At 40.0% G+C, this 15,736-nt stretch overlaps 1 protein-coding gene across 9 annotated transcripts in view; it reads right to left on the bottom strand.

Moving 5' to 3' along the window:
- The window catches only part of GREB1L (GREB1 like retinoic acid receptor coactivator), a 287,573-nt gene that overhangs the window by 67,847 nt on the left and 203,990 nt on the right, over positions 1–15,736 (bottom strand). For all 9 annotated transcript variants that reach the window (XM_047827102.1, XM_047827101.1, XM_047827106.1 and 6 more), the window contains 4 exons: positions 13,829–14,155; positions 12,658–12,786; positions 11,940–12,074; positions 9,546–9,743 (listed from right to left, as the gene is read on the bottom strand). In XM_047827102.1, the coding sequence (XP_047683058.1) occupies positions 9,546–9,743; positions 11,940–12,074; positions 12,658–12,786; positions 13,829–14,155 (789 nt within the window). The remainder of the gene's footprint in view (positions 1–9,545; positions 9,744–11,939; positions 12,075–12,657; positions 12,787–13,828; positions 14,156–15,736) is intronic.

Raw genomic sequence — 15,736 nt, 5'->3', positions numbered from 1 at the left:
CAACAACATACTGATTAAAATTCAAAATTTATTTGTAATTCCTTTTGCCCTTAGGATATATCATATTAAGGGTAAACACTAAACTGGGGCTCCTGGGTGGCTCAGTCAGTTAAGCGACCGACTTTAGCTCAGGGCATGATCTCGCAGTTCGAGCCCCACGTCTGGCTCTGTGCTGATAACTTGGAGCCTGGAACCTGCTTCAGATTCTGTGTCTCCCTCTCTCTCTGCCCCTCTCCCACTCCCACTCTGTCTCTCTCTCTCTCAAAAATAAAATAAACATTAAAAAAAAAGTATACACTACGGAAACTGTGTTAAAAATACTTGAATTCATTCTTTTTGGTGTGTGGCTATATTATTTAAAAATATTTTTTTAATGTTTATTTTTGGGAGAGAGACAGAGACAGAGCATGAGCAGGGGAGGGGCAGAGAGAGAGGGAGACACAGAATCTGAGGCAGGCTCCAGGCTCTGAGCTGTCAGCACAGAGGCTGAAGTGGGGCTGGAACTTATGAACTGCAAGATCATGACCTGAGTGGTCACTTAACTGACTGAACCACCCAGGCGCCCCTAATTTGATATGCAGTTAGTTTCATTTACTTTTGTTTGCATTCAATATTAAGTTTTTTCCCATTTTAATTAAAAAAAAAGTAAGTTTATTTATTTTGAGAGAGTGTGTGTGCATATGAATGGGGGAGGGGCAGAGAGAGAGGGAGAGAGAGAGAATCACAAGCAGGCTCCATGCTGTCAGCACAGAGCCAGATGTGGGGCTCCATCCTACAACCCTGGGATCATGACCTGAGCCGAAATCAAGAGTCAGACACTCAACTGACTGAGCCACCTAAGTACTTCAAAAGTTAAAACTCTATGAAAAGTTATGCTCATCTCATCCCTATCTCTTCTACCTGATATAGATCAATGTTTTCATTAGCTTCTGGTTTAGCCTTCATGTTTTGTTTCATTTTTCAAAAATATGCACAGAAGTGTGAATCTGAAGATGGTCAGAACTGCTATGAAATGGCTGGTCTGAGAAAGGTCACTTTCTGTCTTGATAATTTCTTTATCACAATTATATAGGATTAAATAAAAGTTTATACTCTAACAAATTATAAGCAAATCTGGCACATTTTTTCAAATCCACAATAAAAATGATCATCAGCCAGGCCCACCTGGGGTACTGAAGGTGGCCCTGAGAGATTCAGGGTCATGTATGCTTAAATAATAAGCCTTACTCTTAGCATGAATGAAAATTTAGAAGGCATCAGTAACTCATTTTATGAATTTTGCAACTCACTGAGTTATAGAACAGAGCCAGTGGTGATTGGAAATCACTGTGTTCCCTAAAGGTGATTAATCTGAAGTTGGGGGGCACCACAGGTGGTGCATCAGTCACAAACATCTTCCATGCAGATAACCAAGTTGAAAGGTCCCTGGAGAGGAAACTTCTTGGCTCGCCAAGGACTTCAAGCAGCTTGATTGTAGCCATTTGTGCCCCCTTCTCGTTACTGAAGGCTATAGCAGCCAAATGTGTTTAAGGAAAACCTGAGCACTGGCCTGTATTCCCTTCTCTGGGATTAAAGAGAAACAACATCATGTCTTCTGAGGCCATTACTCTAAAACCTTTAAAGAGGAAGCAGCAATTTTTCTACCATCTGAGAATAAAAGGGGGAGGGAATAAAACCAAGAATCTATGTACCAAGTCCATAATACTTTATGAGCACCAATGTCAAAGGCCTTTCCACAAAGATGGAAAAACCAATGAGTGGCCAGCACCCATCACTAGAAGGAGCTGATCAGCCTGAATAGCACATCAGACTGATAATGGTCAGGGAAATCTAAAATGTGCAGGTATCATTAAAGACGAGCCAGTACTCAAAACAATGTCCTACTACACTGCCTGTTGGTCTGGAGAGAACAATGCATCTGGTTTGTACATTCTTATCCCTTGACGTTTTTAAATGTTTTTTTTAAATGTTTATTTATTTATTTTGAGAGACAGAAAGAAAGCATGCATGCAGGTGCACAAGCAGGGGAGGGACAGAGAGAGTGAGGGAGAAAGACAATTTTTGCGCTGACAGTGCAGAACCTGATGTGGGGCTCGATCTCACAAACCTTTAGATCATGACCTGAGCTAAAATCAAGAGTTGGATACTTAATCAACTGAGCCACCCAGCCAAATCTTGATGGTTTTTAACAAAGAAGTTTATTTCTAAATTTTTTATTTCTAATTTTTAGTTCTTGCTCTTCTCATCAGGAAGATACGCCAAACAAAAATACAACTACTCTCAGTTTTAGCTGTTTATGTTTTCTGTAGATGGAATTAATTTCTCCAAAGTTTTGGTATGCGAAAATATTCTACTGCTTAAGAGAAAATGAAAATCAAGAAAATGTTAAATCATTAGAGCATGCTGAGTTTTTAAGCGTTATGATAACAATGGGCATTCCTTCACCCTGGCAATCTCTTTCCAGCAGATAAATAATCTTGAATTGAAACAGCTGGTTAAAATCCCTGCTGATTGTTTCCAGGGCTCACTGCATTGGGTCCCTTTGTCTTTTGGTGGCCCAGCTGGCTCCCTTCTGTTCTCCTCTGGGACACGATTCTTTAATCTGTGTTTGGTGAAACTTGTCTGTGTGAGTCTTTACTACTGTGCAGTTTGAATGCAGCATTAGAACTGTACAAGAACAGCATTCTGAACACACAGATACAACCTCAGAGTCCTGAATGACTGGCAGACACACCTAATACACATACATTTAAGGCTTCTACTTGTAGCCAAAGTAGATTTCTGAAATATGGGTTTAATGACCAAATAAGATTTTGCCAAGAGGACTGCCAAATCTCAAATATTGCTTCTATGTCTTCCTTTTAGAACAGATTTCAACTTACAGTTCAATTCCACAAAATGTTACAAAAAATTCAGTTCAACAAATATTAAGTGTCTGCTGTGCCATCCATAAACAGAGATGTTCCCTGAATATTTTACTTTCTAGTTGTGGAGAAAGAACACTAATAAACACACAGCCATGACACAGTATTGAGTGCCACGGCTGGAGCACCACAGGGTGCAGAGGAGCACTTGAGTGCATGAGCTGTGGAAGAAAAGCTGGGTAAGAATGTGTCCTGAAAGCCAAAGGAACTGCAGTGTTCAAAGGAAGAAATGGAGGTCAACTGTGCTGGCCTGAAAAGGTCATTGGTAACATTGGTGAGTCCTAAAAGGGTGAGGGTGGGAAGTGGAGGCAAGTTTTCAGGGCATTGAGGAGTGAGTGGGGAGATGAGGAAATGAGATGACAATGGACGACTCTTTTTTTTTTTTAATTTTTTAATGTTTATTTACTTTTGAGAGAGAGAGAGAGCATGACTGGGAGAAGGCATAGAGAGAGGGAGAGAGAGAATCTCAAGAAGGCTCCACGCTGTCATGTAGGGTTTGAATCCACGAACTGTGAAATCATGACTTGAGCCAAAATCAAGAGTTGGAGGCTCAACCTACTGAGCCACCCAGGTGTCTCTGATTTTAAAAATTCTTTGTGTGTGTGTGTGTGTGTGTGTGTGTGTGTCATTCTTTTTTTTTTTTATTATATGAAATTTATTGTCAAATTAGTTTCCATACAACACCCAGTGCTCATCCCAAAAGATGCCCTCTTCAATGCCCGTCACCTACCCTCCCCTCCCTCCCACCCCCAATCAATTGTTTATTTATTTTTGAGAGAGAGAGAGAGACAGAGCATGAGCAGGGAAGGAACAGAGAGAGAGGGAGACACAGAATCCAAAGCAGGTTCCAGGCTTTGAGCTGTCAGAACAGAGCCCAATGTGGGGCTCGAACTCACAAACTGTGAGATCATGACCTAAGCTGAAGTCAAACACTCTACCAAGTGAGCCACCCAGGCGCCCCAATGGATGACTCTCTTAACAACTTGGGCAGCTAACTAGAGGAGGGTGAGCTGGAGGGTTAGGTGGGATTAACAGAGGCTCATTTTGTCTTTGAGAGAGTGGGGGCAGGTTTAAATGGATGAAATGAACCCTAGGAAAGAAAGAAGTTGAAGGTGGCAATAAGTGAAGAGGTAATCAATTGTGTGAAGTCCATGAGAATGAGGAGGGATGCATCTAAAATCAGGCTTAAGTAGAGCTCTTTCACTGATAGGAGTTAAGGGGTAAAGATAGGTGTGTATGCAGTTAGGTTTCTAGATTTGGAAGCAGGAAGTTCTAATTTTTATTATTTTTTTTAACATTTATTTTTAAGAGACAGAGAGAGATAGAGCATAAGCAGGGTGCGTCAGAGAGCAAGGGAGACAGAATCCTAAGTAGGCTCCAGGCTCTGAGCTATCAGCACAGAGCTCAATGAGGGGCTTAAACTCATGAACTGTGAGATCATGACCTGAACCGAAGTTGGCCACCCAGGCACCCCTGGAAGCAGGAAGTTTTTATCCAAAGTTTTCTTCTTTTGGGGTTGGGGAAGGGAGAAGTACATGGCATGGTCATATGCTAAGAGAGAAGGGTGAAGACATAAGGGTTGGTGAAACAGAATCTATAATAGTCAGCCCTGTGAAGAATGGGAGAGAGATCCAACTAGAGAACCAAAGTATATGATGATATCAGTTGGAAGTGTTGACTTTTTTCCCCCTATAGTATCTAACATTGTGAATATGTAGGAAGAAATTTTGTGGACTGACACTGGGGATATTGGAATGCTGATTCCAGGATCCAGCAGGAACTGGGATGTGACTTGGGAACAGGCAGTTGAAGAGGACTGGGAATGAAGAGCTTAAGGTACAGAGAAGCTAGGATACTGGATGTATAGACAGTACCTCCAGATGATGGTGGGTTGGGAGGTAGAGCCTGTGAGCCAGGTGCCAACATCTTTTATAAACCAGGGTTGGGCACTGGGCAGCTAAATACTTGGTTGGAAATTGGTTTTAAGAATGTTAGCTTTAGGGGTGCCTAGGTGGCTCAGTCAGTTAAGCATCTGACTTCAGTTCAGGTCATGATCTCATGGCCTGTGGGTTTGAGCCCCACATGGGGCTCTGTGCTGACAGCTCAGAGCCTGGAGCCTGCTTCAGGTTCTGTGTCTCCCCCTCTCTCTGCCCCTCTCCAACTTGAGCCTCTTTCTCTCTCTGTCAAAAATAAATAAAACATTTAAAAAATTTTGAAAAAAAAAGAATGTTAACTTTAAGGGGGTACCTGGGTGGCTCAGTCAGTTAAGCGTCTGACCTCACCATTTGTGAGTTTGAGTCCCACATCAGGCTCTATGCTGTCAGCAGAGCTTCAGATCCTTTGTCCTTCTCTCTCTGCCCCTCCTCTCTCTGCCCTCTCTCTCTCTCCCTCTCAAAAAAAAAAAAAAAAAAAAAAAAAAAAAAAAAAAAAAAAAAAAAACAAACCAAAACAAACAAACCAAAAAAAAAAAACCTTAAAAAAAAATGTTAACTTTAGGTACTTGATTCCCTGCTGCCTATCACTGCCCAATAAATAGTTTTTTAAAATTTTAGGTGACTGACAAGGCGGTATGAAGTTGATGAGACCAAGAATATCTATTTAGAAAGCAAAAATGCCTTCCACTATCTCTTCACTCCCCTTCCTAATCTCTACCCTTTCCTTAAGATCTCCTTGCCTCCATATGGACAGAATAAGCTACTTTACATATCAGAGACAGAAAGGTTTCTCTGTTTCTTTTATAATCAGGCATGTATTGAGGCGTCAAATTTGTATCAATTCCCTGAGCACGATAAAACTTCCTTGCCTGGAAGCTGCCAGATCTGCTCTCATTCACTGCTCTCATTCACTGAGACCACCACAGACACCATTTTAAAAGCAGGGAGGAACAAAATATTTATGGTCACTACTATTTCCTGTTGTCATCCCAATCACCTTGAATTGAAAGTGGCTTGCATTTTGATCACACTGATACCCTAGTATTCCAAGTTATAGAATTTGGGTTCTCCTTAGAATTAAAAGAATTATGCTCCCACATCAAAAAATTTTTAAATGACATTACAACAGAAGTATTTCCTATAGTCTAAAAATTCCTTATGCTGCTTCTCCATTGATCATTCCAGCAGTTACAATCCATTTTGGTCAAACTTAAAAATGTTTAACCCCTTTAATTTCTTTTTTTACCTTCCAATTCTTTCCATGTTTTCTTTCTTTTTCTTTTTTCCTATCTGCCTCCCTTCCATAATTAGAATGTGAGTTGAGGTATCACATGCTTTGCTTTAGAGCTGAGTCTGCAACGATGTGATGGTTTCTATTTTCTTTTTCTTTCACCCACACAAGGACTGCCAAGGATGTGGCCTTTCTGCATGCCCTGGCTGCTTCTCCCTGCCCGATGCTTTTCCTGGCCGACTACCTGCTGAAATGCTTCCTTTAGGGAAAGGCAAATAGAACCAGAAAACAGAGCACTTGGATACTGTTTTCCCCTCTGTCTATCCCTCCCCTCTCTCCCTCCAGCCCTTCATTCAAACATTAGTTGGGCAGCTACTTGCACCTGGCTGGAGAGAGGCACAAGTGAGGCACAGGCCTGCAGAAATGAAAAAGCAGTTCTTGTCCCCAAAGCACTGCCCTCTGTGACCTTAGGCAAATGAAGCTCTTCTTGACTCATATGGTGAAACATGAGGAAACTGAACAAGATGATTTCTTGAGAATCCTTTCTGTTTTCATAGCTCTGATGTTTGAGTTGTTTTAGTGGATAATAGTTGTTTTAGTAGTGCTTACTACTCTGCTGTGGACAATTTCTCTTTATACCTTAAATGTGCTTGCTCTCATACAATCAGTTGTTATATGTTCCAAGAATATGAAGGTATTTAAATAGTAAAGCACATAAATGCTGGTGCCATCATGATATGGAATACTACATATTCATTAACAATGATGTTTACAAAAGCTTTTAATGATACAGAAAAATGTCATACTAAAATGTAAGGTGAAAAAACAGACAGAGGTAGAGAAGAAAGCCTGAAACACTAGGTATTAAGTCATTTGTTAACACCCAGATTGTAATACTAGTTATCCTTGAATAGTGGGATTATAAATGTTTAAAATTTCCTGCTTTGATTCTTCTATTTTTAAAAAATAAAGAATGAAACTATTTTTTATAATAAAATGAACAAAGTTTTTTAAATATATAGAAGTGATTGCTTTTGCAGCATAAAATTAAGTATGTATTCCAAAGCCAGATATGAATAATTTTAAAAATATGCTTTGCTTTGAATTTTCCACATTTGTCCATAACATTGGTTTTTCCAGATTCCAAGCTTATGTAATTGGTCAAATTCTGGTACCTTGCTGAGGTGTTATAGTCTTGAAATTCTCACTTTAAAAATCTGAAGACACTGAGAAGGGAAAAGGAAGGACCTATACAATTTCATCTCAAAAATGCAAGGTTTTATTTAGGGTCTTACGTTTATTAAGAAAGGTGAAAATACAGGTCACCAAGAGGTTATTTTAGGAAAAGCCTCTGCAGAGAGCACAATTGCTGACCATGGGTGATTTCACCACTTGAAACAGGTGCTATGATGTGTTTGCTCAAGCATGATTTCGGATATCAGATCACAAACTCAGGAAGGCCACAAAGGCCAACTGGTACAAATAAAAGACATATAAGAGAAGGCATTCCCTCCATGGTAAGGAAGTGAAAAATCCATGAAAAAAAAAATCTGGTGACTTCTTGCTATGACTATAGCCCATCCATTTCCTACAATAGGAGCAGGAAGTATTGCAGAAACGGCCAGTAGCTGAAGGGGCCTAGAACTCACTCTGGTTTCTGGCAGAGGTGTAAGAGAAGGCGTTTTGGCCTTCTCTGGCTAATCACCTATAAGTCAATATTTCCAACCGTTCATTTTGTAACTTGTCATTCAGAATTTTAGAGGCTGCAAAAAATATCATACTGTTGACCAGGCACTTGGGCCTCCAGAAGGCATGGAAAGTCACATGTAGAGTGTCAGTCACATGTAAAGAGGGGAAAATCTGTCATTCAGCTCGTTTAGCCCATGGAACTAACACTGAAAGATTTCTTATAGAGTGTGTTACTCAAAGAGTGGTCCTCCCACCAACAGCACTGGCATCCCCTGGGAGCACATTAGAAATGTTGAATCTGAAATAAGTCCGTCAGAGAAAGACAAATACCATACAGTCATACTTACATGTGGTATCTAAAAAACAAAACAAATAAGCAAACAAAAAACAACAACAAAAAGAAGCTCATAGATACTGAGAGGAAATTGGTGGTTGCTGGATGGGGTAGTGGGGAACAGGTGAAGGTTGTCAAAAGGTACAAACTTCCAGCTGTAAAATAGATAAATCCCAGGCATGTAATGTACGGCATGGTGACTATAGTTAATAATACTATATTGCATGTTTTAAAGTTGCTAAGAGAGTAAATTTTAAAAGTCCTCCTCCCAAGGAAAGAAAAATAACAAATTTCTGCAAGGATGTATGGTAACAGATGTTAACTAGACTTACTGTGGTGATCATTTCACAATATATACAATTATCAAATCATTATGTTGTACACCTGAAACTAATACAAAGTTATATGTCAACTATACCTCAGTTGAAAAAAAAGAAATGAGCCCATCCAGAACCACTAAGAGGAATCTGCATTTTAATAAGATCCCCAGGTGATCTATATGAATACTAAAGTTTAAAGAACACTGTATCATAGGCGTGAAATATAATAAACTACATTTTAATTTCCTGAATTTTTCTTCTTCTTACTTTTTTTCAACTATATTGAAAATAAAATTTTATTACTATGGCTAAAGATTCATCCTCCAGGTAAAATCTGCATGTGTATGTGTGTACGTATGTATGTGTTTCTCTCAGCTAAGGTACTCAGAAGCTTATAAAGATGACATTTATAATTTCCTTTTCAAACCTAGTTTACAAAGGCGAGCATTTTTTAGCTGCCCCAGTTTTCTGAATTATTTATTGCATCTTCTAATTCTAGGCAAATTTTATATTTGGAAGGGATACTATTTACCACAGACTTCTAAAATCTTTCCTTCCTATCTTTTTTCCATTTTCTGAGAAAAATATTTTTTCTTCCCTACTCATTCTCTTAAAGTCATTAGAAGAAATTCTAACTTTGTAGTTGTTTAAGGAGGTGTTATCATTGTTGACATGGAGGAATGGTGATCTGGTTTCCGGTTTGAAAATGTGCTGGAAGTGTGCTAAATATCTAAGAAGCCACCCATCCATGCCACAGAAGGGGCTCAGGTGGCATAGACCCCAGTGCCCCATGCAGGGTTATCCTTTGGGAAAATTTCTCTTAATAAATGAACGACCAGTTTCTAGTCCACCAATTACATCATGGACTTAACAGTATCAGGCAAACATGCACATCAATTTACCCTTGACCTAGGAGGGAAAAAGGTCAGAGTACTTTTGAGGTAAAACTTGCAGATAAATTTAAAATAATGTTTAAAGTGCTCTTATCATTTGTATTACTGTAAAAAAAAAGGATGGAATTGTTCTATAAACATTTGGATTAAGCAAAAGCAAGAGGTAGAGGGAATCTAAGTGTGGATCTTCATAGGGTGTTCTTTGAAAGTTCAATCTCACCTGATTGTCGAATCCGTTGAAGAGTTTGCTGGACCAGAACCTCCGATCTTGGGACAATGATGATGAAGTCCACTTTGCTGAAGTGGCCAAGGTCCAGGCTCTGGCTGCCGCTGTCTGCTATCGCACACACCTGGGATAAGAGTTTTCTGGCAACCGTTAGCTGTGGTTGATAAATTTGGAAGGTTTCAATATCTAAATCTAAAATAAAAAAGTCATAAGAACAAGATTAATTCACTTCTGTTGATGGCCACTATGAATCCATACAGGGGACACACAACACACATACATGGTGAAGTAATGCTCTCTACCAAGCATGCTCACTGTCTAGTCTCACTCTCTGTTGAGTTTTAATAGATTTGCTTATTTTTCCTGAAAACCTGGCTGAAAGGATGTGTCCAAGAGTGAATGTGGTAACTGTACAAATGTATTCTTTTAAAATCAACTGATTATCTCACAAATCACTACTCAACACCCCTCCCCCACCCAGAAATGTAGGGACAGACTACACTCTCTCAGCGAGAGCCGGGACTCTTCTCTGGAGAGGAGAAGCAAGAGTTTCCAGTTTTCTTGCGCACTATCAGCAAGGTCAGGTGCCCAAGCCCAGACCTCGTTCAGGGAAGGAGGTGATGCTGTAACCATAATAATGCTGAGTTCCTTTGAACTTTTCTGGATGGCACCACAGTACTCATTTCCTCTCCAAGTCAGTTGCAACATGATTTGAAATTCTCCTCCCTGGGGAATGCATGACACAGGTCAAGAGATACTACCTTCACCTCTCTTCCCACTTGACTTGCCAGTGTTTGTGACCTGGCAATTGTAGGTGGTTGTGGTAAACTTCAATGCTGACGCCTGTACTATCTGAAGAGACCTGACTCATGACATGGCCAGCTGGCCACTCAAGAGGTGACGTATTAGAAAAACATTGCCCAAACACTCTAAACATGCCAGTAGCTTTTTATTACAAGTTATAACCAAGCAATCTCATACGTGCATGCATGCACACACAATGAACTCAAGCAGGCAACATTTAATACTTCTTTACGAGGCTGCTTTTTATTGGGAACACATGTGGAAGTCTCACTGAAACACACAAGGGCCCAATTAACCTGCACTAATTAATGTTTTCTCAAATCAAACTACAGTGCGGCCAAGGCAAAGACAGTAGTCACAGTACCCTAGCCACAGTACCCTGAGAGTGAGTGGAGATTTATACAGGTGGCTGAGAGAACCCACTAGAAAAGCCCAAAGCTGCAAACTTACAATAACAGAATGGTTTTTGACCCGCAAAGATTACCAATCAAAATAAATCTGTCTTTTGACAGGCTATTATTTCTTTCATGTCATAGGTTAAATAGATGGGGACTAGCACAGATGATAGTACAACTTTGTAGAATTTAGCCTAGTAAATTTTGAAGTTTGAGGAAATCTAAAAATATCTTTAAGCAATGTTTCTTAAGCAGGGAATTGAGGATATGAACATGGAAATCTGTTAAGTACTTTAAGAGCTTTTAAATTCTAACTTTGTTAATAATTCAAAAACTATGAACATATTTTAGATCATCTGGGTGATCATTTTCTTACCAAATAACACGCAGAAGTAAGTAACTTTTATTGTGTGTGTTTGAATTTGTTTGTGTGACTGAGCTGATGCCAAGCCATGCTGCTTTTATTGCTGAGGCAATCCTAATATATAAATTATACATTCCTATCAAGTGAAGGCCAGAAGGCTGTCAGCAGCAGCTCTATGGTTCTGTTTCACGTCTACCCTTTGTCCTATCTTTTTTTATCTCGGTTCTCTCCTATGTTGTCCTTGTCAAATAGGGAATTGGGAAAGGAATCTGAACATAAAGGAATCCAATTGAATGATGGAGCTCCTCAGTCCTGGTCCCACCATCCTCTCTTATGTCCTGGAGGCTTGCAGGGAAGATGGTGTGTTGGTTTTGCTGAGCTATCTGCCAGGAACGCCTTGCAATCACTGAAATTATGTGTGTTTTACATGTCAGAGAGTAAATGAAGGGGGTGGAGAGCCAGGAGTCCTGCACGGACTGCATTCCACACTCAAGCAGTTCTTTGTAAGCCTCAGATAACACTGAAAGCTCTCTGGGCATAGCTGGTGGAGCTAAGGAAAGTACTCCATGGACCCCAGAATTTTTCGAGGGAAAAAAAGAGAGAGTCTGCTTATAATAAAGTCTTTGATTTTAATTCTAGAAGACATTTACTAAGGACAAGGTGCTTGATCCAGGCCCCATAGTAAGACATTTTTAATTTGGACCCTATTTATCATGTAGACAATGAGGAAAAGCCGGTCATAGTCTGTGACTCTAAGACAAGACCTCAAAAATCCTCAGAATGACTTAGCTTCTATTTCCTCCTTTTGGTCTGAGGTGACGTTACCCAGGTTTTGCGTGGGAATCATAGCGGCAGCCTCCTGAGCTGACACACATTCGTGAAGGTCTCCGTTGAAGGGCGTAACCACACTCTCTCCTCTTCTTTGTTGCATTTTGTCTAGAAGCTTGTCCAGGTCATCGCCTATTACACAATAAAGCGGAGATAAGAAGATTACAAGGAATGATACATTTCTATCAGTCTCCAAATTGGGCACCTAAGCTGGGTTCTCATCAAGATTTGTCAGTCAGCCAGCTTTTCCTGTCTGGGTTTACTCAGCCAGCTTTTTATGTCTGAGTTTACACTTGGCCATGCCTGTAGAGTATCTCTATAGCCAGAGCTACTCTCATTTGTATTGTGCTTACAATTTGTATGCTTTCACATGGCATATCTCTCTTGACCTCCATAATACTCAAAGTGGGCAGGATGGGATCATTCTATCTCCATTTGACATATTAGAAAACAGATCTGGGGAGGCAGAATCTCTCCCAAGGTCACATCACTAAATAGTGGCTGAGCGGAGGCCCTCCATATTAGTGCCTGCATGCCTTCCTCTGGACCCCTTGTTGTGTCAGTAACAAAATACTGAGGATAAACCATTCCGAATGAGGGAAGGTCGGCTGGCAAGTTCAAGCTCCACACTCATCTCCTTGACAGGCTAAGATTTAAATTCAGAAAATCACATAGTTAGGGGCTGTCAGTGTTGCTGAATCCTACAACCACTCACCTAATGATGTGGTTTTGAAATGCGATGCCAGGAAACTGACCTTTCCTGTGATGAGCTCATAACTAATTTCTTTCAAAAACTCACTTGTGGTGAGCATACTCTCTGCCAGAGCTCTGGACTGATGCTGACCTGCAGAACAGAGGGAGAGGAGGTGATGCATCCGTGAACAAATACTCACTAAAATATGATTTATAATAGCAAAAATTGGAAACAACTGAAGTAAGTAACTACAGAGACTTGGTTAAGGAAATTAGGGCACATAGAAAGATGGACAATTACTCAGCATTTAAAATGACAATTTTAAACAGAAAATGTTTAGAATAAAATGTTAGATGATCAAGGGCAAAAATGATATGCCTTATGTTTGTAACATAAGTGAAAACATACTGTACATGTGTTTAAAGACTAGGGGAGAATGTGAAAAACCTTTAAGAACTGTGTTTGCATGGCTATTATGAATATCTGTATTAAAAATGTAAGTTTAAGACATTTAATTGTTTTCTCAAATGAAAATTAAAAAAATAATGTATTATACTTTCTGAAAGAGATTTATGTCATATGTCATAGAGAGATGGGCAGGCAGGTTTTGCCAAAGTGAGGGCGCTTGGCTTCTTTAGTAGGAACAGGTGAGAGCCTTTCACTAGAGAGAAAAAAAAGCAAATTTAATTCAGATGGCTGGCTACTCACGATGGTGCCTGACAGAAAATTGCACAAAGAACAAAAACACATTTTGTAATGTACCAACCTCCTGAACCTTTTCTTTAGAGTCAATGTTACAACATAAATATCCTCTTTAGTGAGGAGGTGAATATATGAGCTAAGTTCCTGCCAAATTTGATTAACTGGCTTAGGCCACCTGTGGCAATGGCTTTATCACATGCTAGAGTGGTAACATTTCCAAAACCTTTTAAGAACAGAAGTTACTTGAGACAAGGGTATCTATTACTAGGGTATGCTTTGAAATAATGTTCTCACAACCAGCTGACAGGGACACCAGTCAAACTAAGGGCTACAAAAATCTGATCTGAGGAGAAAAACAAAAGTTAAAATTAGGAGGAAGAACTCAAGTTGGAACAATTAGAGATTAATTACATGGATGCTTGAACACCCAATAAATGGACAGATGATTGAATGAATAGATTTAAAAAAACCCTAAAAAAACATGACTCACCTAGTACTACCACACAAAATTCATTTCCTCTGATTTTCGATGCACAAATTGCCACGACATAATCTGGTAGTCTTTGATAGTGTCTCATTTCACTGAGAGTCCTCAACGTCTCTGAAATGCCCTCTGCCAAAGAGTTCTGGGTCACAATCACATGAACCAAGTCTTGAGATACGCTGGCAATTAGTCTAGCCAGCCAGGGGAGCTGTCCTGGAGACACAGGTGCACACTGAGCACCCATCTGCAGGGCTCTCTCTCTCAGAGTAAATTCTTGCATAGCTTTCAGCATGATTTGCTCAAATTCTTCCCTGAGAGGTATCTGATCAGGACCTAAATTGAAGAGAATTACAGCTAGAATTTTAAAAATATCACGGCTAGAAAGGAGAGAAACACACACATATGTCCGTGTATGGTCCTTCCACCATACTCCAACTGGGCAAATGGGCTCTTTTTCCTGTTGGGGCCGCAAGTATGGACCCCAACTAACCATTTTCCATTGTGAAATTACCTTCTCTCTGCCTCAATATTAAAAAAAATGCAGGCTTCTGTTTTCCTTTATGCTATTCATGATATTTTTAAAAGAGGATATACTGAGAGAGAGTATCAGTTCCTTAGGGGGTTGTCCCTGAAGGTGGTATATTCGTTGACCTGTTAAACGTGGTGTTACAAACATGGTTAATGACTCAGGAGGGAAGAAGCTAAACTTTAGGTTTCACCCATTTCTCAATTTTTTTATAGCTACTTTGAAAAACAGTTTAATGTATTGCATCTGTATCTATTCTAAGGCATACTGTCCTTAGGAAAATTAAGTTTAAGTGTTTTTTATTTTAGCTTATATTTAAGCAGCCACACACTTCCCCTAGATAGAGAATGTCACTGTCATATAGCTGTTCCCCCAGCATTCTGGATTGTTAAGAATGGTGTTTGACCCTTTCCTCCAGCTGTGGTTATGATAGGCTAAATTTGTGTGGGTGACTGGCAGTCCCTGGAATGAGGGGTGTTTTGTTTCTCTGCTTCTCTTTAAAACTCAGCCAGTCTGTAGGACAAAGCAAGCAAGTCAATGTTTGGCATCCAAGTGACTCAGATGAATTCCTATGCTCACTACCTCTCTTCAGTGATTTCTTTTGCTGTGCAGACCTGAGATTTGAAAGTCAGGCTCCAGTAGACAGATACAGATCCCTCAGTGTCTGTGACCCGAGATCAAGCAATAGCCTCAGAATCCAGTATTAAAATCCCCTTGGGAAAGAATACAGGTTTAAGGGACTGCACTTCTGTATGAGAAGAGGCACCTTGAATGAGTCAGAAATCTCTCCTTCCACTAATAGGGATTTAAGTTGCCTCCCAGGCCACCACCCATGTTCTCTGGGAAAGTAAGAAAATGAAGGTTTAGTAATATTTTAAGGATATGGAAAATTAAATCCTCACAGAGTTTTTTTAATGCTGTCCATGGAAAGAGGGCAAGAACACTGCAATGCATACATTATGTTAATGTTTCTTATGCCCTCCCCAATTGCTTGCTATAGGGAGGTGGATGCCATCTTATCACCTGGGAACCACCAAAGCTTCTATCTTCATTTTGCTTTATCAAATTAGCATCATGATTAGTGGTCATTAGGTACATAGTAGGTGGTGAGCTCAAGCGTATAGATTTGTATCAACTATACAAATGCACAGTACAAATGAGATGAAGGGAAGGTGGCTGTCTATTTAAAGCTTTCTTCCATCAGAATAAATAACAGCCCAAAAGCAAGTGGTTCTGTCTGCCATTCCCTACTGCCTCTCACAGACAGACCACCTGAAGGCTCAGAGGCCTGGTTCATAGGCGTGTCCATAAGATCCACTCCAAACCGTGATTGAGTAACATGTTCTATGAAGCAGTATAATTAATTTCAAATATAAAGGCATTCTGGG

The sequence above is a fragment of the Prionailurus viverrinus genome, chromosome D3 (assembly GCF_022837055.1).
Source record: "Prionailurus viverrinus isolate Anna chromosome D3, UM_Priviv_1.0, whole genome shotgun sequence".
Taxonomy (NCBI): Eukaryota; Metazoa; Chordata; class Mammalia; order Carnivora; family Felidae; genus Prionailurus; species Prionailurus viverrinus.
Note: the sequence above shows the minus strand (reverse complement) of the source record. Positions and strands in the feature narration are given on the sequence as shown.